Source organism: Aythya marila (genome assembly GCF_965140915.1).
Source record: "Aythya marila genome assembly, chromosome: 2".
NCBI lineage: Eukaryota > Metazoa > Chordata > Aves > Anseriformes > Anatidae > Aythya > Aythya marila.
Window position 1 is genome coordinate 43,212,962 of NC_139043.1, and position 27,124 is coordinate 43,240,085.

The 27,124-nt window shown below is 38.6% G+C and overlaps 1 protein-coding gene across 1 annotated transcript in view; it reads right to left on the reverse strand.

Annotated features, from left to right (window-relative positions):
• The window catches only part of GADL1 (glutamate decarboxylase like 1), a gene marked incomplete at its 5' end in the record, with an annotated part of 71,261 nt that overhangs the window by 18,803 nt on the left and 25,334 nt on the right, over window positions 1-27,124 (reverse strand). Inside the window, 3 exons of the mRNA XM_082755343.1 lie at window positions 15,565-15,654; window positions 18,688-18,739; window positions 23,022-23,221. Coding sequence (XP_082611469.1) covers window positions 15,565-15,654; window positions 18,688-18,739; window positions 23,022-23,221 — 342 coding nt within the window. The remainder of the gene's footprint in view (window positions 1-15,564; window positions 15,655-18,687; window positions 18,740-23,021; window positions 23,222-27,124) is intronic.

The window sequence follows — 27,124 nt, forward strand, 5'->3', positions numbered from 1 at the left end:
ATCCTGGTTCATTGGCAAAGCAAAGACAGCAAAGCAATATTTAACAAGTTGAAAAGGGGAAACGGATCAGATAGCAATCAATACAAATGTGACATGGAGAAAATTTATCAGAAGAAAAAGGAATCTTTGATTGACGGGATTAAGAAAAGAAGAAACATCTTAAGTAGGTAAGTATGTATGTTAGGGATGAGCGAAGCCCAAGCCATGGTTAATCGTTAAAACTGTAGACGAGGCAGAAGTGTTCAATAAGCTTTTCATTTCTGCAGGGAGGGAGCAGAATGAAGGATTCCCACAAAGCTGATGAACTTTCCAAGCCATTAGCAGCTATTGGGATGTTAAACACCTAGTAAAGGCAAATTTTCAGATCCACAGGCCTGGATGGCTTGTACCCAAAACTGAAAAAAGCTGAATCTTTGCATACATTTTGGGGTAATAAGAAAATTTCAGAATACAAGCACCAGGATTAGAAGCAGCAAAGAGAGGGACAAAGTAAAACAAAGGAAACATTTATCCCTAATTTAATTTATAATGAACTAGAGGGTACAAATATATAGTTATTTTAAAATTGACATAAACAAATTTTAAACTCAGCCTTTTGTGTTTAGTTACATTTATATCTTTGCTGAACGCCATTTTTGGGGTCAGCCTGCCTTCACTATTTTGCTGATATTACAAGTTTCTCAATGAGTTACTCACACAAAGCACTAATAAGAAAGCCTTACAAAAGCCATTTAGATGAAAAATAGCAGGAAAAATCCACACAGCAACAGCACCCAGGAAAAAGAAAAAAAGAAAAAGAAAAAAAAAAAGGACTACATAACAGTAATAAAGTAAAACTAAGCAAGATTTGAGTAACTAGCAGATCTCCACATGCAGCAAATAGAGCATTAATCAAACACAGTTGCTAGTGAGGCTCCACAGAGATCGAGATTAGTCTTGATGCTAATCCGTATTGTTAATTTTCTGGAAGTCAATAAATGACAGCTGATACTATTCATGAGCAAGAGGCTCGTAAATGAAGAAAACAGGCAGACAGGCAATTGCACAGCCATGGTGTGCTCAAATCCACTCTAATGACAGCTTTTTAATATAGCCAAAAGGTAAGCTATGCATTACGGGGAGAAAAAAAAAAAAATAGACTCAGCTAAGAACAGATGACTATCTTAAAGATAATGACTCTGAAAACTGTAGTAGTCAACAAAAAAAAAATATCAAAATTTATATGGACTTCCAGGTCACCTATCAGAAACCAAGAATCCTTCCTGACAAGAAACTGAGAACTGAGTTCTCAGCAATTCTTTTCATTCTACGTCACACCCCAAATCAGCTCTTAAAAGTTCCAAAAGACAAACAACAAAGTTTTGTAATTAGGTCATATATCTGGACACTTTAAACTGGTTGGGGCTGACCTTAAACATGGATCCCCAGATCCCAGGACCACTCATTACTCTCCCTGACCCAACGGGGGGGTGGGGAGGAGAAATTAAAAGTGTCTACACAAATTCTTTTGTTCCTGAAATAGTCATGTATACAAAAACACACATGTAAAAAAGGTCTCATTTCAGTATTCGTCATTACTTTGTATGTATTTTGCAAAGCTTCATCAGCTCGATCTCCCAAAGAAAAGCAGGAGAAAGAAGTTAGTATGATCTGTGATTGCTATGAACAAGTACATAAGTATTAAGGAGGCAGTTTTTCCCCCACATGCTGTATCAGACACTCAGGTACTGGCAACAATACAGAGTTCAGATGTTTATTTGTATTTTTTTATGATAATGATAAACTGGAAGGATGTTGATGACATCCACAGAAGTGATTCAATGGCCAATGAAGGCTTAAAGATGTGAATCTATTTAGCTTATAAATAAGAGCGAGTGGTGACTTGATGAAAATTTGTGAGTATGTGAGGATGGACGAACAGACTAGGGAAGGCTATTTTATTTTGTAAAGGTATTTTTTCATCCCTTCCCAATCTCCTTTTATACAGAAAGGCTAACTGACCGTTGAAAGGAGGTGCCAAGGAAAATGGCAGTTTTGCCATTCCTTGATTTTTTCTAGTCAAAAATAGATGCCCTTCAGGAAGATGTCCTTGTAGAAAGTCAAGGGGCTTCCCAGAGAGAAGTCCCCAAAACAAAGAGGAAGCCAAGTAGTTGCTTTTATCCTTCCATTCTTTTTGACTGTAGGCTTCAGTTCCATGGCTAGGTTCAAATCACCTGTAGCTTTTCATTTAGTTTCATAATTCATATGCTGGAATATAAAGCTCAATAAATAAGGGCTCATACATTCCTGTCCAGCACAAGCACAGTTGAAGCGTACTTTCAAGGAAAAAAGGTAAAGCCAGCTGATGTCTTTCTACAGATCTCTGGACATCCCTTGTCCAGACACGAGTGTCTCCCAGCATAGAAAGAGATGTCCATTCAGAGGGCAAGAACACAAACGCTGTAGTGATAAAGAACTGATGCTGCAGAAGGTGTAGGAAAGCGAAAAGAGACGGGAATGGCAGTGAAAACACAACTTCATTGCTCTTCCTTGGCAGAGAACATGCTTTCCTCTACAGTACCTGTACTCCTGCTCTGGTGCCCCTCCAAAAAATGCATCATCTGGACTAAGAGGGACAAAGCAAGAACATTTCCATGCACTGCTGCACTTTCACAAAATCTACACAAGCTGCCCAGCATGCGCAGAAGTGTAAAGCCATAAATGTTTCTCCTGTACCCCAAAACAACCATTGACAACCCTTTGATCAGACATTTGCAACCCTGGGATATCTGTCATTCTTTTCCAAAAATGCTGCATATGCCCTAGTGCCCATACATCACAGGAGCTCCCCGCTTATACCTGACATAACAAATACAATAAAATATTTCTCCAAATAGGTTAAGACAGTGCTGAAACTGCTGCCCAGGCTTCAGACTACACCAGAAGTCTGCCTTTAATTCTGAAGTAAAATAAAGGCTTTTACGGTTAAGCAGCTGCTGTTTTCTGGCTGACTAGGCAAAAAGGTATCTTATCTAGTTTTCCATCAAAAACATATCAGGTCATGCTGCAGGGGTCCATTAACTATGGATGGAATTCAGATTATATTTTCCTTCCGTCCAATTCCCTATAAAGTGACCAGAAAAATCACTGTACTATTAATCTTGTAATCACTATTATTGCACTAGAGCCAATTCATTGCTGTTATTTATTAAACACGCCAAAAACAACAGAATGCTAGAAAACTCTTTGTTCATTCAGATACCACAGCAGGCACCAGCTGGCAGGGCAGAATGGCAACAATGCCACTAGAAAGATTTGTAACTAGAGGAAACTTTATTGTGTAGCGTAGAAAGGGTTTGTCTAAAAAGCCGTGACCAACAGACCACACTGGCAGTCATTATTCATTCATGAGATTGTCATTAGCCCGCCTGCAACTTCTGATATTCAAGGACCTTCATAAAATATTGAAAGCATTCGGAGAATCTCCTGTTACCACGCCCTTGCAGAGGGAGAGGCTGCACTGACAAGGTGCAAACCAAGAGCTGGTGGTTTCCATAGAACACTGCAGTTTGCTGAGTGCAAAACTAAGAAATTCATTGGCACTGAAACAATTGCCAAAAATAGTTTTTGCTTATCTGCCTTCTTTGTTTTCACTCTCAGTGAGATTCTCAGTGAGAGGGACAGGCATTACTTTTATCCTACATAAATCCTACAGTGCTGGAATAGCAAGTATTAGCAAGAATAGGGAATATATACAATGATCATGTATCAAACCAGAGGCTCTGCTGGACAATCATCTCATCATTCCCGGAATGTTCACTGGAAGTGTTCACCTAAAAATCATCTGTTATTCCCTTATTTGCATTCATCAGTCATCAACCCCACTGAGTTCAAAGTCCCACCGTATATCAGAAAAGACAGAACCTTGGGTCCTCTGAGCAGCTCTCCAAAATCCTCGCAGAGTTGGGGAACCACAGAGCAGACAGCTGCAGGAAGGCCAGCTCTAGGAGCAGTTAAAATGCATAAGGTGAAATAACAGCTCCTTGGGGAGCACCGGTGCCTATGGCAGGATGGGACTGGCCTGGGCTGCACAGCTGTGTCACTACTTCTAAGGGCCCTAGGGCTCAGGACAAACCAGCACACCCTGCACCAGCCCAGCTCTGCTACAGTCATACGGTACAGTCCTGGTACTGGAGCCCTGTGAACGCAACTCAAGAAAGGCCCAAGGGCCTCAGTTTGGCCAGGCTTTTTATGGTTACATTCCTAGTTTTTATGTCAGTAGGATGCTGTGAAATTCAACCTTCCTTCCACCTTTCACATAGGAATGAAATTTATCCCCTATGTAAACCACAGAGTCTATAAAACCCTTCTGTAACTGCTGCTTTCCTGAGACAAACCTAAGCGTGCTCCCCCCTACCCACGCAGTACCACCTGTGCAGCCCCAGGGTTGCAAATTACTGCGTTCACAGCACCAAGGGACCAGTTTGGATGCTTTGGAGAGCCCCCGAAAGGAGTGAATTCAGAACTGGTGTGCAGATCAGCTTCACAGACCCAGAGCCCATGTTCAGTGCCCTTGTGGGACCATTCTGCAGCCACCTAGCACAGAAAGCTGCAATTCATATGTACCGAAGACTCAGAAATGCCAATACCTCTGAATGACTGTTTTTCTCATTTGACAGAAATAAAAGGAGGAGGAAGGGGAAGACAAGAGAGTTCATTGTCCTCCAAAATGCCATGTAAAATCATTTAAGTGCATTAAAATATGATTACCATTTGCTACAGAAAGAAAAGATGACGGGGAGAGGGGACAGTGCTTATTCAGGTAAAAACTGAGCACAGAATGAAGCTTCCAGTGACCTCAGGACTCCAGTACTTAGACATTCCTGGGATGCTTCAATTATTGAGTTCCCCTGTGATGTATATTGGGTTTCATTTTGATCCACAGGCTATTAAACGTGATCTATGACACTTTCAGAAAAGCTGTAGTTTGGAGTTCAGCCTGTAACTCAAACTTTTTTTTCTCCCATCATTGGTTATTAATGTGCATATGGCACTGAGAGAGCATAATGAAGTGGTGCACAGATATGTAGGAACAGAGTGCTGCTTTTTAAGAACATAGTCAATAGGGTTAACCAGAACTAAATTAACTGTGTTAAATGTCTTCAAGTTCAGCTTTCTTATTAAAAGCAGTTCTCTTCACAGGCAAGCACAAAAGGCCATTTAAAATATTAGTCAATATGTTCTAATTCCAAAAGGAAGCAAAGGAAAGGAAGAGTAATTAGTCTTATTAAGCAGAGGAAAATACGTGTTGTTTGGGCAAACAAGTAGCACAGTCCGGAATGTGGATGCACTAGTGGAAGCCAACAAAATATATCAAGAGTAGAGCAGTTTGCTACAGCTATAAGCAAATCTCAGAATGGAAAATATTTGACTGTAAATAGGCTAAAAAGTCATACTACATTTTTCTCAAAGAATAAACCATAGATTTAAAGGTTACCATGTATCAGAAAGTGTATATTTGCAAGGGATGAGGAGGTATTTGCTTTTGTGTTGGGTTTTTGTTATTGTTTGTTTTTACAAAGGTAGCCAACAAAGACTTAAAATACCAAAAATGTTGACCATGTTTAACAGAAATTGGAACATGCAGACAACAGATTTTTTTTTAACCTCCAAAGGCTGGAGAAATTGGCTGACAAGAACCTCATGAAGGGAGAGCTGGGACTGTTTAACCAAAAGAAGAGAAGGCTCAGGAGGGACCTTACGAGGTATATAAATACCTGAAGGAAGGGTGCAGAGATGGAACCAGGCTCTTTTCAGTGGTGCCCAGTGCCAGGACAAGAGGGAATGGGCACAAACTGCAACACAAGAGGTTCTTTCTGAACATCAGGAAACACTTCATCTCATTTACTGTGAAGGTGATAGCACTGACAAAGATTGCCCAGAGAGGTTGTGGAGTCTCCCTCTTTGGAGATCTCCAAAATCTTCTGGGCAACTGGCCCTAGGTGTCCCTACTTGAGCAGTGGGGTTGGACCAAATGGCCTCTAAAAGCCCCTTCCTACTTCGACTATTCTATGATTGTATGATTACATTAACAAGTTTTTCTAAAAATACACTTAATTCAATACTATGCCTTATTTTATCCTTCCCCTTTTCAAGAATGGTTTTTAGATGATCCCAATATGTAAATATATACACAATCATAAACATATATATGCATGAGCATGCACACACATTTATATTCAAAATGTGCATGTGAATGATTCTGAAAAGTCTCGTAGTATTGCATTACGAAATATGTAATTTTTCATTTCTACAGCAGTAATGAACAAAAATGCAATATTGTTCTGTGTGGCAGCATGACTCAAAATATAAAGTGTTTATTTTTATTATGCTATTCTGAAACGACAGGAGATACAAATAAGGATAACGTGTTGGAGTGCTCTTAGTGCAAAGAAATGCACAGATGCTAGAAATTCTTACATCCATACCTTTTTTTCCCTTATTTATCTGTACCATATTGATAATTCATCATTAATTTACCTGCCTTTCAAATATGCAACAAGGCTTAACTAGCAGGAGAGATTTAGTCTAAATTCCCTTTGGCTTCCTATCCTCTTAAAGTTGTTTAACATTTGCTTATAAAAAACATTACAAGGTTGAATTAGTTTTCAGATTAGCTATTCTGCATACTAGCTTAAGGACCAGCTAGCTGTAATAGAGAATATTAAATTATTCTTTGTTCTTACGTTCACAGGAATGATCATTATTTTTCTTTTCTACCTTGGTCATTCATGAACCATTTCAATGCTTCAGTTTTACCCTAGTGTAATCATGATGACCATTATCTCCAAATTAGAAGCACTTAGATATCTTAGATATTTTTTCAATTCTTCACAAATGTGGAAAGGACAATTTTCTAAGGTATGTCACCACCTGCCTACTTAATTTGTTTGAACTGTGCCAACTTCCATTTAATCCCCCTCCCCCCCCAAAAAAAAATAAAAATAAAAATAAATATATATTTTTTTTAAGAAATTGAGTTTAATTTTCCAATCCTGTTCATTCTGTAATCAGCGAGACTTCTAACAAAGGCTACAAGACTTCCACTGCTCCATGTGGTATCTATTTGAAAGTGATATAAATTAAATATTGCTGTATTAAATACTACTGTTTCACACAGAAATAGTAAGAGTCTATGCTGTGCTTTAGCACCATTCTACCAATTGAATCTGGCAATGAAGTGTAGTGGAGATTGCAGTCCCGGTGAATCCCCTTGCCCTTTGCTTCTGTGATCTCAGTTTGAAAATGAGCCTCTTTAGATGTTTTCTACATGTAAACAGAAAGATTTATTGTATGCAAAGCTTTTAACAATGCAAGTGTTTGAAATCTACTTGTTTGTTTTCTGTATCTGAATGGAAAGCTAGAAGACCCCTAGGTTTTAGTAAGATAGCATGAAAAATTAGGGCAGTGGAGAAGTTTGGAACTTGTGTGGATGCACTAGTGGAAGCCAACAAAATATATCAAGAGTAGAGCAGTTTGCTACAGCTATAAGCAAATCTCAGAATGGAAAATATTTGACTGTAAATAGGCTAAAAAGTCATACTACATTTTTCTCAAAGAATAAACCATAGATTTAAAGGTTATGACAACATAACCCAACATCACTTTTGAACTTGTGGTTCCTCTGTAAGAAGGGAGTACATCTACACAAAACATACCCCACTATAGGTGGGGTGATTTGCTTGGGTCCAGAAAGAACAGTCCTGTTAGCTAACTACTCCTAGTGAGATAGTTTTAACCTTAACTAAGCGCCATACTTACACGGCTATACTGCTCCTAGCATTTGAGTCAGCTACACAGCCTTACATACTGTGATGAAAATACATCCTGCACTGATCTCCTTGAAAGACTGGGTTCTTTGCTTTGGATCTGTCAGTCTCACGATTTTATTTCCTCACAATATTTTTCTCCACTTTGTCCATTCCCCCTCACCCCCGCTTCATTTCATGTCATTATGTGTATTATCACACAGAGAAATGATCGGACCCTCCATTATCCTTTAAAGAATTTCAAGCAAGAAAACGACTAGTGTGAAATCTACTTCACCTCTGGAGATCTGAGCAATCTTGCTCTGCAGGTGGCTTGGGGAAGAGGAAATCCTTGTTCAGCCTGAATGCAACAGATGGAGCTGCAGCAGACTCCTTCCCCACAGCTTCGATCGTATTTGTAGGCTGAGCACTAGGGATCAATAGACTTCAGTCCCCAGTGGGCCCTGAACATGCACAGCTCAACGTTAAGTCTCTGACAAAAGTTGCCCTGCACTCTCATCTGGTAAACAGTACAGCAGCAAAGCCATTTGGGTTTCTTTTCTTTGTTCTGAGAATTGAGGGGTAGTTTCAGAAGCTGTGTAACAGTCTTCTTACAGTAGAAATGCTTTGTTGCCAGATATGTTATTGTTGCTGGATAGAATGTAAATATCATCAGTTCCAGCTATAACCTGGTATTACAAGTCTAGGAAGGGACTGAGGGGATAGAAAAGAAACAGCCAGCTATCCAAAGGACAGAAATTGGATGGGTGAAATGAATTGGAAGGTAATTATCAACTCTTTTACTGATATTGATTCTTGCCTATTTATCTCAATGAAAAGTTTTCTCTGACCTAAAAAAAAAAAAAAAAAAAAAAAAAAAAAAAAAAGTAAAGATTTCTGTAACAGAAATCTCTACAAATGCCACATCATGAATTACTGAAATACCACTTAGTACTACTACAGAAAGCACAGGCTGGAAGCAGTTCGCATCGTTCCTTGTCTTATTACCTCTACTGTAGGATACAGTGCATTCACACAAATATACCTTCTTTCTATTTCCAAATATGCCAGCCAACATCACGAAGAGCAAGTTTGAGAGCTGGTCAACAGTCTCCCAAACCATTGCATGGAGACTGAAAGTTAAGCAGGCGTACAATTCCACCAAAGTAATATACATACTGGAGTGCAGCGAGCATCCAGGTCTAACATGAGATCGGCACTGTTAATATTAAAAGTATTGATCCCTAATTCTACTGATAAGAGACTTTAGCAGTGAATCTGGCCCCTTACTCTAGTGCTACTACTTCAGTACTCAAGCATGAATAAATATAACATGGAGTAAAGTCATAAACTCCAGGTATGTGCAGATTGCCAGTCAGAAAACAAAGTATTATATTTTGAATTAATACATTTTTAAAGGCATAATATTTTTATGTTCTTGCAATTCATATCTACAGATGAGACACTTAAAACAAAGTCATGCTAAATCTCTTCTTTAATTAACAGCTGCAAATACTTTTGTACTGCTGAGTCATATAAAACTGCAGAAAATACATATGAAAAGGGAAGTGTGCAAATCCCTCATTAACAAGGTACGAATACAGTGCTATAATTTGCCTGTACTATTACAGCCCATTGCATTGTTTCTTCTCATTTATCAGAGCCTAAATCTCTCTGCTTAACAATAACAATAATTTATATGCAGCTAAACTACAAAGATTTTATTCATCTACTACTGCATATTATGTACAATTAATTGCAAAATAAGAGATGTTGTTACTTTAACAAGTGACATTTTATTATTGATTTTCTGAGCACCATTCTCTCCTGAGAAATAGTCATACTACAACATAAGTCCTGCTTATTACTGTATTACTCATTTTGTGGTTTCAGGGCTTACTGCACCTCTCTCCCTGTGGTACTTGCCTGCAGCCCTGCCTCAGCTGGGCCTCTTGCTCTCACCTCTCCAAGAATGCTGCCATTCTGCCTCCCCTGAACATAAAATAGAGAATTCAGTTGGGCCCATTGAGTTAGGAAATTTTGCAGCTCTTCTCTTCAAGGGCTGGTGAAATGAAGGTCTGTTTTAAGGCCACATACTCAAGACTTAGTACTGCATTCTCCTTATTTGTGTCTATGAATTAAGGCATCCATTCTGGGATCCTGGCATCTCTAAATTTCCTCTCTCAAATAATGAGGAGAGACAACTCTTTCCAAAGGGTGGATTTGACTTTAGGTTGCTTGAGTCATGATCTGGGACTTCCTCTGTGCTGAAGCTGGAGGGAAGCTGTGCCACCTCCTTGTTGAGTATCTGCCTCAAGTCAAAGAGGATGAAGCTGGAATTTTTGACTCTGAAGATTTCCCTTACAAACCAAGATTCCTCAGACAACCTCTCTGGAAGATCCCCATCTGGTTCTTTGAGATGATCATCCATCCCCTTGGAAGGTATTTCTTTTTAGACCTCTAAACCTGCCAAAGCAATCTCTTTTACTTGTAGAGTCTTTTTTCTTGAAGTTCACAACAGATTTGTAGGTGGCTTTGAGAGAAGGCAAAAAAGTCATGGTACCATCTCTTCACATACGTTTGGAAAAACAAACAAACAAACAAAAACACCTTGACCCATTCTTTTTCTCTCTATTCTTGTCCAAATGCATTTCTATATGATTACGTTAGTTCAACGCAACAAGAAAACACAAGGGATCAGAAACAATTAGATCAGCAGACAGTATTCACAAATGACTGATGAACACCTCCAGAGCTGTCAGTCACAATGATTTAGCCAATTTAACTCCCATATACTTCTGTGTAAATTTTACCATTGATTTCCCTGTCATTTGATGTGGCTCTCCAAAGAAACTCGTGTCAAGGAGAGCTAGAAGTTAGAATCAGTAAGGATACTTGTTACCATAACAATTACTCATGTGAGAATATTTCATAGCAACAGGTTTCATATACTACACTTTTAACACACATTAAAATAGTTAAGTATTTTGTTGTTCAAATGTAAAAATAACACAAAGTATTTTATGCAAGGATGCCAGGCATTTTACTGACAACATCTTGAATACAATCTTAAGTGGAAATATAGCTGCAGTGACATTTTAGGAACCTTTCTTGTGCATCAAACTGGGCCCTCTGCATTTAATGCCATGGTTATAATCTATGCCATTTTTCTCTAGCTGTTACAATATATTGAGGGCAAACTTTATTAATGCAATTTGTTGAAGGTGTTGTTTTCCCTTCCCATTCAAACCTATTACCATAGTCAATAGATATTTTGAATATATAGAGAATATTGAATCGGGTCCTTGATTAGTGTTTGATTTATACCACAAAGACCACAAGATTCAGAGGTTGCCAAGGCAACACCACTTCAACCTCCTTATATTACTGCTTTGATATGAAACCTCTCATTATATAAATGTATCAAAACACCAGTCAGCGTGACAGGCTATTTTACAAATATACCTTCAGTTAGCAGACATCATATTCTTAAGAGGGGGGACGTTACCTTTTACTGAGTGGAAGAGGGGAGGGGCCAAAATGACATTCTAAGCTATAGAGGTCTCATTATGAAGTTGTATCCTGAGCCTTCTAACGTTACCAATAAGTTTTGCATTCTTTGGCCAAAAATCCAAAAAAGGGCCAAAAATAAACATTAAAAAAAAAAAAAATTCAAGACTGAGATGCTAGAATTTTGAGTAATTGAAATTAACAACAATGTACAAAAGCTTTCCTGAAGCATTGGAAAACCAATATTCCAATATGTGTTGTTTAGAACTACAGAGTAGGTACAGTTTAGTGAAGTGTAAAAGATGGACCACGAACCTACTAAAAGTTTTTTAACCCCCATTTTGAGAACTTCAATACCTGGCAATAAGTACTACTAGCTTTCTTTTCTGAGCAATATTTAACATGCAGCAGTCTACCTACTTTTGTGCTCCAACTTTTTGGCAAGGCCAGGCTCCAGTAGGCTCAGTAGAAGGGGGCTCTGTTAAAGAGAGCTACTTCTGCATCTCCTTCTTAATCCTCTAAACCACAATGAGTTTGAGCAGACTACACGCTGATCCAGAACATATAACGCATGGCTGGCTGGCTGGGTTAGCAATAGGATGGCAATAGTTCCAGACTTATCCCTCCAAACTCTTCTTGTGCCCTAGCACACCCCATGCCTCCAGAAAGCCTTTCAGAGACAGTATTACTAATAATCATCTGGTTCTGCATCACCTGGAGACATTCCAGCATGAGATGAATTTCTGAACCTTTGAATTTTTGAAGAGAAGATTGTTATAAGTAGGAATATGCAAAAGTATTTGCAATTATGGATAAAATATGAATATTGGAATTGTCTGGGCTGAAAATTTTTACTTCTCTCACTTCCACTTCTGGTTTATAATTTCCAGTTATGCTTATCTCACTGTGACTAAGTGACACGTTGATTGTCCTCAGCAGTAAACAAAGTAAATCTTACCGCGCTTCATAAAGGGGAAAGGAGCAAAAAACACCACTAGGGGGCACATAGAGCACTAACAAAGCAATTCCAAGTCTGGTTCCTTCATCCATGAATTATGTCGTTCCAGGTCAGCAGTAACTGCCTCGATTTTGCAACGACAAAACAACCACACTTACAAATATGTCTAGCTGAATTAAACAGTAGTTCCCCAATTACCACAGAGTGCCATACATATGGTTTCTACAAGAAGAAATCCCTCTTCACTTATAAGCAATGACATTGAAAGACACTTTGCATTGCAAGGGTTACATCGTGCTACATACAGAGTACTGCAAAATATTCAGGGTATGAACTATCTCGGACCACCTGCCTCCAGTGCCTTGCTGTACTGTAAAAAAAGAACCAGCTTCACTGTACCGCTAACTGCTGCTGTAATTCCAAGCAATGAAAATGCTGTAAGACCACAGTTGTGCACAGAATTTCCTGTTTCACTGGGTAACAGGATAATGTACCATTTGTACTGGTTGTTACTTTGCCAACACCATATTGTTTCTCGTTCTCTAAAGTGTTTAGGTGGTGACTCACATGACCAGCTTGTGGCTGTTGCAAATTGTCCATGCCACTCTTTCCCATCACCTTTCCATTTTACATGATGGAGACTCTGAAGAGGGCAGACCTAAAGTCCAAGGCCCCCTCATTTAAGGAAAAGAAGCAAAAAAAAAAAAAAAAAAAAAAAAAAACACCAAAAAGAAAAAAAAAATCAAAAAATCACCTTCAGATAGACACAGTTTATGTAGGACAGCTAGAAGACTTGACATCAGAATCAGGTATCACACTGTGATCCAGTCATCCAGTCAGCCCTGACATTTCCACATAAAGTGGGCCATGAAATCTGGAGAAGAGCCAGAACAGCAGAAAACCTTCAGGGTTACTTTGCATAGGACTATGCAAATTCTTCAGAAAGCTGAGGATCAGAGATATTGGTTTATCAAATTTCACTGGCACTAAAGCTCACTTAACTAACCTTCGATGACAGCATGTTATTCTAAAAAATATTGCTGAACAATCAGTTTAACAAAATCAATCATTTGCTCAAGGGAGTTTTAAGACATACGTTTCCTTAATTATTGTCAGATATACAGGTCAACAAAAAAGGAAGATTGATTTCTGGATAAACGGAAAAATTGTTAAAAAATGTTGTGTGGAAAGACAGGTTGTGAACTAAAGTATTTAACGCTCATTTTTGTGAAAGTGGGAAGATTTAGGAAGCACTTGCAGTCAGGAAACTGTACACATCTTCATCTGCCTGCTGATGGCACGATGCAAAAATATCTCCAGGCTGCATCTTCTAATCACTTACACATTGCTAGTAAGGGTACATTCCTTCATGCCTATGTATCTGTACTGATTAATGTAATATTAATATAATGACTATGGTGTTTGCAACAGCAATCTTACAGAACAAATTGACATTAGCTAGAAAAGTCAAGTCATCCCTATTTTGTACAACCCAGTGCTGTCATCTTCTCTGCTCACTGATGCATGTTGTGCCCCAAACTGGACCCTAGCATCCAAAAAGCAAAGCAACCCCAGACCTGTCTCTGCCAAGTATGATGGAGGTGAAATAACATCCTCTAGTTCTGTAACAAGCTCAGTTCTGTGATGTCCAACAAATTCCTAGCAGTGCCTAAATCAATGCAACTAGCACTCTTCATTTATTTCCTCTCTTGCCATCTCATCATCCCGGGAGAGAAATTTGTGCCATGCATTGTCTTGCTTTGCTAAGGAGTTCTGCTCTGTTTTGTTTTGGTTGGTTGGGTTTTGTTCATTTGTTTTAATTTTTGTTTGTTTGTTTTTGTGGGGTAGTTTGGGGAGGGAGAGAGAAATAGGTTATAATTTAGGATATAAATAATTATATATAGAGAGAGGATATAAATAATTATAATTTTATTTATTTTCTTAGTGCTTCATCAGAGGCACTAAGAATCAAGAATATGTCACCTTGCCAATGAAAAGAATGTTTGAGATCTGCAGTGGTGCTCAGTTCTTGGGAAAATCTGCACACAGTCTCTCCCTCACAAAACACCTGCTAGGAAAATGTCTGTATCAGTACATATAATAAAGTTAGGCATCTATTCCCCACCCTCTGACTGGAAGCACCAGCAAGGAATCAGGAACTCAAAAATCCACTCAATCACACACAATTTATGTGCTCAAAGACTTTCATTGTGCCTCACCCATTCCCTCCTCAGTCCTCTCACTTGCATACATAAATCAAAGGTGGTAGGTGCAGCATTATTTCTTCTATGCCTTCCCATTGCACCCTTTCCAAATCCTCACGGGTACAGGAGATATGTATATATATGCCTTCCACTCTAACAAAAGGAAGGTAAGCCCTATATGAAAGGATCACAATCCATTCATGTTTTGTGAAAATGTAGTGAATGTACACTGTGGTTATGAACAACTTTGAACTGCAAGGGTTAAATATACTTTCCAAAACAACACAGACAGGTTTAAGGAAGACCTCACCCCAAAAAGACAACAGCATCAACTATAAATTGAAGTAATTCCTGTGAAGGAAAAGCTGCTGGAAGAAAAGCAGCCTCTATAGGAAGTATGCATGTTTTGTCTGTCTATGGTATACATATATCTATGTTCTAGTTTAAATTTCTAGTAAGAAATTCCAGGGGAAAAAATAATGCAGAATACTGAAGTTGCTACAGGGAGGAGCAAGCAATTAGCTTAATTAATACCAGTGTCTATTGTTTCCTAATTAATTCTTAACAACTTATTCCCAGTTTGTTACTTCAAAATTTCACTGCTACTTTGTTCCAAGATGTATATGAATGGCAGGCAGAGTTACCAAAATGCTCATCACTGAAGTTTTTCCCATTGTATTTCTGTATTCATTTACAGGTTGTTTAACATCAGAAATGTATTCTTAAGCATTTCCTCACCTGCCTTTTCTACAGTAATGCAAGACAAGTTCCAAGGACAATGTTAAGTGTCTGCAATAGGTAATGAATACTCTGTCTAGACAAGAGATGCAGACAAGACTGTTCATCTTCTCTCAGTTCTGCCATCTGCTAACAGCTTTGATAGTAAGCTGAATACTTGGAAATGTGTGCATCTTTTTGCATGTAGAAAAAGAATAATTTGCTTTGTCTAAATAGGGAACAAACTTAAAAATCCTAGTAACATCTATTTGAGGAATAAATCACCATTTCACTGATAGGTTAATGTCTGGAAAAGCCAGGGGCTATTTCACATTCTTACATAGATACATCAGTAAGCTACAGATAACACCGTTCATGTGACACTCACCTCATGTAGCTTCTGCCAAAATTCAGGTCCATCCTCCATTTTTCTTAAACTCGGTGGAATGTACCAAAAGCAAACATTTGCATACTCCGGCTAAACAAGAGAAGAAGTGATTGCTTATGAAATATAACAAAATGAGAGAGAGATATATATTGCAGCTCATCGGCAAGTTGTGCTTTATTTGAGGGATCAGGGGGACAGAAGGAGTTTACACCTTTTTAATCAAGACTTCCTTCTCCAACACACATTTTGTTTCCCTTTTCTGAAACAAGAAACACTTTTAACATTGTCCACTTATCTCTCCCCTGTTGGAAGGAAGGAAGGAAGAGGAAGCCTGCTGGGGTTCCTTCTTTATTTCTTCTTTTGTCTTGGTTAATAAAATTTAAAAAAAAAAAAATAAAAAAAATAAAAAAAAAATAAGAAGAAGTGTAAGAGAGGCATTGAGAGCTAACTTGGATTTCAAAACTGAAGGAAGTTGAAAGAGAAAAATACATTTCCTTTTCAGAAGGGAAATTTTCATATTCTTTTCAGAATGGAAATTTCCTGTGATGCATTTTACACAAAACACACAAACTCATTATTTTTGGTACTATTTAATGTTTGCACACCTAGTCATTTTTTCTACTGAATGACTACTCTCCTTTTATATCATACAGCCCGCTATGTAGTTCTGGAGTTAGTGCTGGCCTTCTCAGATCTCATGTTTTAAGAATCTCAGGATGCTTTGTATGATACATGCCTGAAAATATCTTGTCCAATAACTAAGCAGGCCTTTTGAGCAAAGACTCCACATCTCTGCTTCCCTCCTGGGCAAATTTGCCTTTAAACTCAGCAGAGATTTAGCTGCAAGCCTCCTGACAAGCAGAATGGATGTTCATCATGCATTATAAAATAAAGCATTTTGTTTTATGAGGTTTCTATTTTGTACATGATTGAGAAAATGTTCCAGCAGACCAACCCAGGATCTGCCTACATTTCCTGCTAATTTGGAACAAATTATATTTTATTTTTTTACCTGTACAGATAGCAAGAGCATGATGAATAGATGTATTTTCCAGTCCCACCCAATACTACCCATAACAACACTCAGTTAATGTTGACCTACCTTGTTTTCAATGCAGTATATTTACCTAGGGTCTAAATTACAACATGGATTATAAACTAACACGCCCCTACCCCCCAACACACACACCATCCTCATTAGTATGGCTGAACAAACAAAAAAAAAGAAGTTAAAAGGCAGCTTGATAGCTGGGTCACACCATCTCGTTGCCCCACTGTGACTGCGGCTGCTCTTACAATTGAGGCAGTTCCTGAATGAGGAGAGCCCACCAGCTGAGACATGCTCTTTCATGAAAGGGCACTGAGAACTGCTCATATCATTTTCCGCCTCACTTCAAAGAATGCATTAAATACAATTTAATCATCAAGGAGAATATCGTTGTCAGCTGGAACAGAACTGCAAACCTGCCACCTGCTGTCATTGAATGAAATAAAGCTCAGTGCTTAAAGTCCCATTTCTTTCCCCAAAGAGCATGCATTGAGTACACACAAACACGGACCCTGAAAAGGCAGCGATTTCCTCATGAATGCAAGCACTAGTTGACTGTTGGAGGGTTTATTTTAAAGCTGTTTAAAATCAGATGGCAGGACTAAGCAGATGGCATATATTATCATATTGCCTCCTTGATTGTCTCAGTTTCCTTTCACACAATAGATAACTTCATCCCCCTCTGAAAATACCATTCATCCCAGAAAGAAATAACTACCCCCAGCCACGCTTCACGATTACTTGTCATCTTCTCACAGCTCTTATCCAAGCAGGTAAGCAATTATACCACAGAGGAGTTCAAGATGACAGACACACAACTGGCATTTCCAGGCTGTAGAGGAGTCCTCGCTACAGGACTTTCACTGCATGTATCTGAGGATCATCTTCCAAGCTTCTTGTCCGAAGTCCAACTTCCTTTCATAAAGGACTCACTTAACGGGGCCTAGCTGCCTACCAGCAGTCTTTCTTTAAATTCTCACTGCTTGTCCTCCTGTACTCCTGAAAATTTCTTCTTAACCTCCCTCTCATAGCCCATACTATCGCACTCTTCCCAATCCCATTCTCAATCCATGTGTCCTTTTCCTGCAGGAACCAAACAACAATCTCTGCTCTCACCAACATCTTTCACACCTAAGGTGGATCTACCCTCTACACTAAGCTCTACACAACAGAGAAGGGTTATCTTTTTAATGAACTTGCCACTTTACTCATCATATGTTGTGTCATCATTTGCCCATCATATGTTGCTACCAGCACCCTTCATGTAAAGTTTCCCAGTATGCACTTCCAAATTAACAGTTTTCAAAGGTAAACAGAAAAGTTTTACAAGTGGTATAAAATAGTTTTTAAATTTCATATTAATTCCAGCCTAACCTGGAATGCTTATTGGATCAACAAATGTAAACCAAATTTGGAAATTTGGTTCATCATTACATTTGTTGTTCTCCATGAGCTCTCTTCCTCCCCATGGTACTCACCCAGCTGTCTTTCACATACTTATATGTTCTAAAAATGACAGATCTTTTCAGTGCCTCTCAAGATATTAACCTCACTTACCAAAGAGCTGGGGATAGGAGAAAAAATTGAGATCTTTAGCCCTGCTCACTCTCTCCTAAGCAAGACCATCATAAGAGAAAAAAGCTGACAGGTTTAGCAAAGATGGGTGAAAACTACCTATTTTTGGTAGTTTTTAGGAAGATGGATGTAGAAATAGAATTAAGGAAAAAATATGGACTTCAATGATGAAAAGTTCATTTTAGGATCAAGATATTCTGATTATTCTTCCAGCACTCAGTCTCATCTGTAAGCCTGGCAGGCACTGCCTTTTTGCAATCAGACTCTTCTCTTTCACAGGAAAATGCTCCATTTATACACCCTAAGGCAATACAGGCCCAGAAGCTATCTATGAAAATGGGTAGACTGGTGGTAGGGAATACAGAACATACTATGTGTCCAAGCACATCTGTGCATCGCAACTTATTAAGTTACACACTTCAAATACGAAATGGCATTTGGCTAAAAAGAACAAAGACAAACAACAGGCAAAAAAAAAGTTAAATTCCATTTTCACTTACCTCCAGAAGAAGCTGGAATCCCTCTCTTTTCTTAATTTCCTCCACTAGATATCTGTAATTAAAAACACAGGGTTTTATGACATTGAACAATACAATACTTAGAGGCAACAACAGAAAAGGCCTTAAATACATAAACATCTTTTTTTTTTTTAATTATTATTTTATTTTATTTCCCCGCCCGACTTGAAGAAACCACAGAGTTAAACCTCATTTCTACCTGCTGTGAAAATACAGTAGCTATCAGCTCCTGGAAACAAATAAAGGCAACAACCAGCCAAGGAGTACTGAGAAGAGGCCAAATTCTGTCCTCAGGCACAGATTTTCAGTGGAGCCACATGGCACAAATTGATCCTATTTACATCAGGCTGTGAACTTTCCTGATGCAAATTTCTATTGATGCTGTTCTCTACAAATTAATTCCTCAATCTCTTTTCCTCAAGTGCTGATGCTGTGCTGCCATCTTATTTCATGGTCACCCTGACATTTCTTGCACTATTACCATTGTCACCAGGATCTTGGCCCAGAACTTAAGTTTCCACGTACTTCAAAAGACCGTCAGTTTTCCTGCTACTGTCCTTGTCCCGTACTTCACAAAACAGTGCACATTTCCCTTCAGTGAGCCTCTGCTGATGCACAATAATCCCTGGGCATCCTATGCTAACAATGCACTAAAATAAATATTTCTTGTATCATTCACCTGTCAGCATGGGAAAAAAAAAAAGAAAAGAAAAAAAAAAAAAACTTCAATACAAAGATGGATTGATGGATTTGAATTCAAACTTTGGATCCAAACAGCACCAATTTTTTTAAAACATGACTTCAACTTTGCCACTAGCAGGTGTCACTCCAGCATTTTTTTGAAGCAAAGAGGACAATTTGTCATAGCTAGGGCTCTTTTAATTACATGCCTTCTCAAAGCCTTCCCAATGAAAACTCCAAAGAAATTACCTCAAACTCATACAGCATTCCCACGTCAACAGAATTTTAGTCTTCTACACAAAGGTATTGCTGTCTAATAGTAATAAAACAGAGGCAGTTAAACTACAGATTTTGTATAAATATGCTCTTTTGTTTCATTAATTCAGCACTTCCCTGCCTGCAGCTGCCTTATTGGTCATCACACGAATAATTCTTTTATTCACTCCTAGAGGAAGAAAAATACTGTTAGAATAACCCCCCTTGGTACTATTCACATGCCTGAAATCTGCCTTCACAGGGACACCACTAGCACAGCTGTATCCACAAAGCCTGAGATTCAGCAGACGTGCTGCAGAAACTGGTTGGCTAGGAAGGCAGTAAACAATACCCTAGATGGTCTAATTTTTTCAAAACAGAGCATGGGGAGTTGCCACGTTGTTTATCATTAACAAGTATTGTGCATGTGACTCATTACCTCTTAGCACACGTCCCCGTAAAATGATTGCTGTGACAAAGTGCCAGCTCCCAACAGCACAGCTCTATGAGTTGCACCAAACTGTGCACTGCTGAGGTGTTTCTCTTCACTGCAATAAGTCAATGATCTGGATCTTGTCTGCCACGACCATTGAAATCCTACTGTGTGTTGTTGTTTGTTACCTGGCTGTTAATTCCCAAGCTACTGTTTAGGTTGAAAGCAAGGCATACTGAAAGGCATGCAGGAGGATAGATATAACTGGGGAGGGAACCTGCTTCTGTAGGTGAATTTAAGCAAAAACAAGTTCAGTGCTTCCATTCTGTTGATTAGAAGATTCTTGTCTGTGTTGAAAAACATCTATCATAATCAGCAGGCCATTCACAAAACAGTGGCCCTCAAACCATTTCTTAATTTAATCCTGAAAAAAAGCAAACAAACAACAACAAAAAAACTCTTCAAAGAGATCTAAGTATGAACACGTATTTTTTTGAGGTCTTAAAGTGTGTTAGAGCTACTTTTCATTTCATAATACCCTGCTCTCTTACCACAAGCACCTTTTTTCTTATACCACTGTCTGACATAGGATATCTGATGCTGGTCAAGCTCACAACACCGTTAATCATGTTCCTAACTACACTGCCAATGGCCTAAGAAGACAGCCATTAGAAAAATCCATCACCCATGATTTATCTTGCCAGGACCATTTGATGGCAGTGGAGTAATTTACTCTGTGCATCTTTCCACAGTTGACAGAGGAGTTTTATTATCATGTCACGTTTGCAGAATGTCAGAAGGGCTCGAGTCTCAGTGAGGACTGGAGTGCACAGAGAAGTGCTATTTGCTACGATTAAGCCTTGCAGAAAGTGAGGGGTGGGGAACTGCAGCAAACGTGGATGTATGTCTGTTAAAAGTAGGTGTTGTCAACAGAGTGATCAGGCATAAAAACTGGGAAGATACTGAAGCATAAAGTGAAGAGGTGGATAATTACATCTAATATATTAGGGCTATCTACCATGTTGAAAACATGATTCACCTCTAAACCAAGAAGAAATTGATGGAATAGCCAATAAGCAAAGTTTGATGCAACAGAAATGCATGACTGCAATTACCCTAAAGCCTTTGCAGCTCTGCCTATCCATGGAAAATAATCTTGCTCTCAAATTGTATACCCAATGCACCAGTTCCAGCATTAATCCAGGTCTCTGTTCAGGAACACTGAAATACTATCTTTGCAACATCAAAGGAAAACCTACTGTAACAAAACAGGAGAAAGGCTGCACAGCTGTTGAGTAGTTAAGAGACCTGGCACAGTGCCCAGTAAACCTGATGTCTCAGCTGCAAAGCGCCCATGTCCACGCAAATTCCAGATAGCAATGCAGCTACTGTAAAGAATACACTTCATCAGATAATGACAAAGAATTAATTTTCTTCTTCAAACAAGGAAAAAAAAAAAAAAAACATTCTGTCCTTAGAAACAAATTCAGCTTAGAAGCTGAATCCTAACATTCAAAGAAAATATCGATCCCAGAAAGGTCATTAATCACTACGTTCAGTTAGATGACCTTGGCCAGTGACCTTGATAAGGCTGAATTCGCCTACTGATAGTGCAATGAATTACATAGTCTGTACAGACACAGACCACTACAATGCTCAGGAACAAAAACAAGGTGCAATCTAACCAGAAGATTTTAAGAACACATAATCTGTCGAATAATGAGCGGCTTTGAAGAAATAGAGAATAAGGCCAGAGCTCATTTGGGATTTTCTGGGTTTGCTTCTTTCTTACTTTTTTTTTTTTTTTTTTTTCCATTTCTAATCTACTCTGGTTTTACGTCATAGATGTTTCAACTTCTTCTTTAAAGTGACTTTCTTAAAGTGAGAACATTCCTTTAGTTTTCTGTAAACACTCAGTTCTTTTAAACTTGGTAGTTCATATCAAAAATATAATGCCAATATGATAGAGGTGACTGTTTTTAAATATTAATGATTTGCATTATAGTAGTGTGTAGCTAGCCCAGGAGTGAATGAAGATGTTGATGCAGTTTTATCTTGAATACATTTTGAACATACTTCAACTGAATTGTTTCTAATGGGACATTATCTTATTTCAAGACCATATTTTCTATTAGAAGACAAAACAACTTGTGTATGGAAGTTTATTTCCAGAAACTGAGACATCATCATCACTTTAGAAACACCTTCTAGCAAGAATTTTATGGAATTCACTTGTGAAACCATGTGCTACAAGACCAAAAAGATAGTAAAAATTGAAAATGGAGAAAAAACTCCAGAAAAAGACATGCTTCAGTCCCTAATGGAATATACTATAAGCATTAAGAATTTCAGCAAACCCATGAAGAAAAAATAAACATACATTAGCTCTGAGCAACCTCAGCAACCTGCCGTTATCTTCGTATAGCTCTACTACACCCTAACATTAACAGAGCATCCTCATGTTTCCCCACAACAATACTTTTCTGTGTTTTCTCAGTCATGAGGAATGAAGTGGACACAAGAATGGAAAATTCACTTCTTGCTAGACACAGCTTAGAACCTGGCACATGGTGCCTGTTTTACATTAATACCAGAACATACATTTAAGAGTTAGAAGAGGGAGGGGATGCTGGTAGATGCTGTCCTACATATGGTTCAGATAACATGGATGTTAAACAAAGTATATCAATAGATGAATTCAGACTCTTTTTTTAACTGACATCTATGCTTATTGCTACAAGTAGTAATTACGATTAAATATTGCAGCAAATTTAATCACACTAGTTATTACTGCTATTGCCAATAGTTTTTTTCTTGTGTTATACAGAAAGAAAAGGGGGGAAAAAGTAACAGTTTCTTCTGTTCCAAGATAAGAAGTGTTAGCACTGTCAACATTTCAGACAGTCAATGACACAGAGTAGACATCTTCAAAATTGTGAGGAGGTACCTAGCCAAAGCCAGTGCCCTGTTCACTCTCTCCTCGAGGCCTGTGGTTCCCAGCGCCTTCCACATCAGCCAGAATTTGAATGCATCCGGACGCCTGCTGCACTGAATGGACTTGTCACCAGTGTCATAGCTGACATCGTAGAACTTGTCCTGCTGGAACAGGTACGCAGCCTTGGCAGAGTAACACTTCTTCAGGAGGCCCTATCAGAAACACAACAGAGGCTTAGATTGCTGATAGGCATTGTTAAATCTTTTTATCTTCACAAGCCAAAGCATTTTTTCCTGTCTGTACCAATCATTTAGTAAAAGAGAACTGGATGTGCATGTCACCATTCACAGCTTACAGCATTGTTTAAGAACCCTGGAAGAACCCAGTAAAGTCAGCATTGACCACACCAATTTTTAATATTTTTTTTCTGATTATTTACTTCCTAGTGTCACTGAAGAGCTGTAGGTTGAAGAGCAATTCTGCCCCAAATCTCAATAAACTATGGGAGCATGTACCACAGAAACAGCTGCCCAAACAGATGAATGTGTGGGTAAGGAGAAGGGGAAACCTGTGTCCACTGCTACAGCCTGTAGGTTGGAAGAACAGCCTGAAAAGCTTCCAGGAAGTTCAGAAATGGCTCAATCTGTTTCTTCTTTCCTCTGACAAAAGACTTCACATATGGCACAGTTAGTTATGGGTAAAGAATATTTCAGCCCCAAACCCAGTGTTTTCCTGTTACCAGTAGAGAGCTTCTGAAGATTTAGCATATGTTAATCTGACTGTTTTAGTGGAAACACCACCGACAGATTAGCATAACCCCATGTCTCATCTCCATTCACAGTTCTGACAACTTTAACATTTGAAAATAAGTCTCAGAAAATTACTTTAGTGCAACCTAACTATGATTTGTTAATGAAATTATTTTCATTCAGCAATCTCCAGCCTCCAACTTCTAGGAGATTGTCTGGGCAGAAATGGCCAGCAGAAAACAGGCAAAAATCAATGAGTACAGTGGCATGCTCCAGCAAAGAACAAAGCTGGGAAATAGAAAGCAGAGAGGCTGTTAGATGTTTAAAGGTGCAGGTGAGGAAAGGAGACACAGGACTGGCCCATTGGCTGAAGAATAGCCAAAGTAGAGACAAGGGCTAGCAGAAAGGAAGTTATGAGAGCAGAGATGAGGGTGGTCCTGCAAGGGGCCCAGGAGACAGGACAGGTTTGTGGATTTGTCAGGGAAATTAAAAGAGGGTGAGAAAAAAAAATCTGTAAGGTGATACTAGAATAGAAATTCAGATGAATTTCAAAACATGGCTACAGCACCCGATTCAGATCTGCAAATGTGTATTTAAGTGACAGTTGAACCAGAAGTCTTCCATACAGCAAAGACCAAGGAACAGAAGCACACAACATGGTAAAAGATGCTAAACTACTCTAGCAAATAACAATTCATTTCTCAGTTGAACATCACTCTTCAGTTTTGAACCAACTGAACAGGCTTTTCACATATCACAGCCATTTTTCTGCATCTGCAGCAACTTTGACTTCGAAACGGCAGACAGGGTCTGACATTTCTCTTAGTCAAAGTATGATATTCCTGCAACAGAGGTACAGTTTTTAATCAATGTTACAGTACACTACTGGTAACTTTAGCACTGACAGTAAAATAGAGAAAAAGACTTCAAGACAAGGAATTCAAAGAACACATGAAAATGAGAAATAGTCCACTGGCATAAACAGGATAAAGTTTCCCTCTCTCCTAGCCTTTTCAATTCCCTCTGTCAATATTAAAAAAAAAATGAAAAGAAAAGAAAAAAGAAAAAAAAAGGAAAGAAAATATGCCATGAACACCTATTTGTAAAGCACAAAAGGAGAAAAACAACCTTGAAGAAAGCTTCTCCACTACTTCTGCAGGGATTTGACAATCCTATTGTAATACCCCCGGTTTGCAAAAAGGACAGCAAATTCAGTATGAACTCTCTAGCCCCAGGACCAGCACATTCAGCCTTGTGAGAGGACAGTTTGTGTGACAGCTTGAGAAGAAAGGGATAGTGGCTGCTAAGAATTATAATGTGCTGCTGCAGCTCACTGTAGCATTAGCTGGAAAGACAGTGCTGGGCCTAGTATTTTTGCAGCACCTCAGATTCTCACAACACTTTCCAGCTTTTTCAGAGGAAAAACAAAAGGCAAAAAGATGACACTGGAAACTGAAGAAAAGTCAAGCACTGACACATCCATCCTTCACCGCTTTTATACAGCTCTGTGTTCTCTGTTGCCCAACAGGAAAGGGAATCTATTTGTCAAGACATTGTGCCATGCTCATTTAGATCTCTGTACCTAAATCTTTAAATAAAAAATAAATTTTAAAATTAAAAAATAAAAAGAGAGAGAAAAGAAAGCAAACAAAAAAGTCAGCAACACCCCCAAATTGAAGTTAATTGCTTTGTTTATCACTGACTTTAAAGTTCTGCATCATGTTTCTGCAGCGAGTGTATAGCAGGGCCAGTTAATGTGGGGTTATCTTCTGCATTATCAGAACATGATACAGCTGCACGGTGGACACCACAGGATATTAGCTCCCCCAATGTCCATCATCTGAGAAATAACTTCAGTTTGTCACAAGAAATTTTAACTTGGTATTATTACAGAAGGAGTCAGACAAATGTTCTAGAGTGAAAAGCCAAGCAAGAACAAATATCTCAGTGAATTCAAATTCCTGAGAAGATCTTTCATCTAAAAAACAAACAAACAAAAACACAGGTACTCTCCTACTCTCCTGGTGCATCCAAAGCTGACAAGACATGCTGGCTTGATGATCTTTTTCCATCTGTTCATTTTACTGATAACACAACATGCTCAAGAAAACCCGTTGAAGATGTTGCCTACTGTCAATCTCCAGAGGCAAGGACAGTAATGTCCCCTCGCACATCACTAGAGCAGACAGGAGAAGAAATGAAAATCACGTGTTGTGCAAGGGAAAGGGAATATTCCAGACCAGTGCAAAAAGCAAGGTGGAGAACAAAGGGGGAAGAGAACGGAAAAGTTGCAGGATAGGCTGTTGGGCTGAGGAAAAGAAAAAGAAAAAAATCCAAGATAAGTTTTCTGCTCAAAAAAGCAATTACTCCTTGATCTCTAGTGTCTTGAAAGGAATAGACTCAAACAAGCTGAGGACATAAGATGTCATCTCAGTTTTCCCATTGAAATGAAGGAAAAGTAGAAAAAAATGAAAGAAAAATATGCTTTCTAACTCAATATTATCAGTCCCAAGATGATCCTGATGACTGTCCGCACAGTAACTGAACTGCTCCAGCAACTTGGGAAAATTGCAACCATTTCATTAGAACTGTCTCGCTTGCAAATTTGTGATTCTTCCTTCAGTATCTTTTATCTGTTTCTGTCCTTTGATCAGAAGCTAACGGTAGTTCTCTGCCTTATATTGAGGCTGTTAGAGTTTCAGAAAATGGAAATACTATTTTCATAAAGGCCCTGGTCCGCTATGAAGTTTCAAGCAACTTTTCATTTCGATTAAGTCTACAGATAGTTGTTATGTGTTATAATTAGTGGCAAATAAATGAATAATTATTGATACTAAAACAAATATAGACAAGCTCCAGTTTCTTATGGTACATAATTCAAAACACCTTTTTCCTCATTGAACAGACTTATCTACAGCAACTCTTCTGATCTCCCTCCATTTCCATTACTAAGTGAACTTGAATTTTGTTAACAAAACATGAACAGCTTTTTCCTCCCAAGACAAACTTCTTCTTGATTTGCTTCATCTGAAGCAAAAAGGATGATCTTTTGAATGGCATATTTGAAAATTCTCAAAAGCAGTGTATTACAAAAGGCCATCCCTGTAATTCATTTCAAGAGGTGAGAAGGAGCTCTCAGTAGTACTAAACCCAAATAGAAAACAAGTTTGTTTCCTGCAGCTGCTCTGGAAAGAAATTAGTGAAGTAGATATCTTTGTGACACTGCTAACGATGAGGAAGAGATTACACTGCAGGTATGTTTACCATGATCAATCAGTAATGCTCTGTGCTAAACTAGGACTTCATTAGGTACATTCTTTTAGATTTTATTTTTAACTTTATTCGTTAGAATTCTCTTGGTTTCCT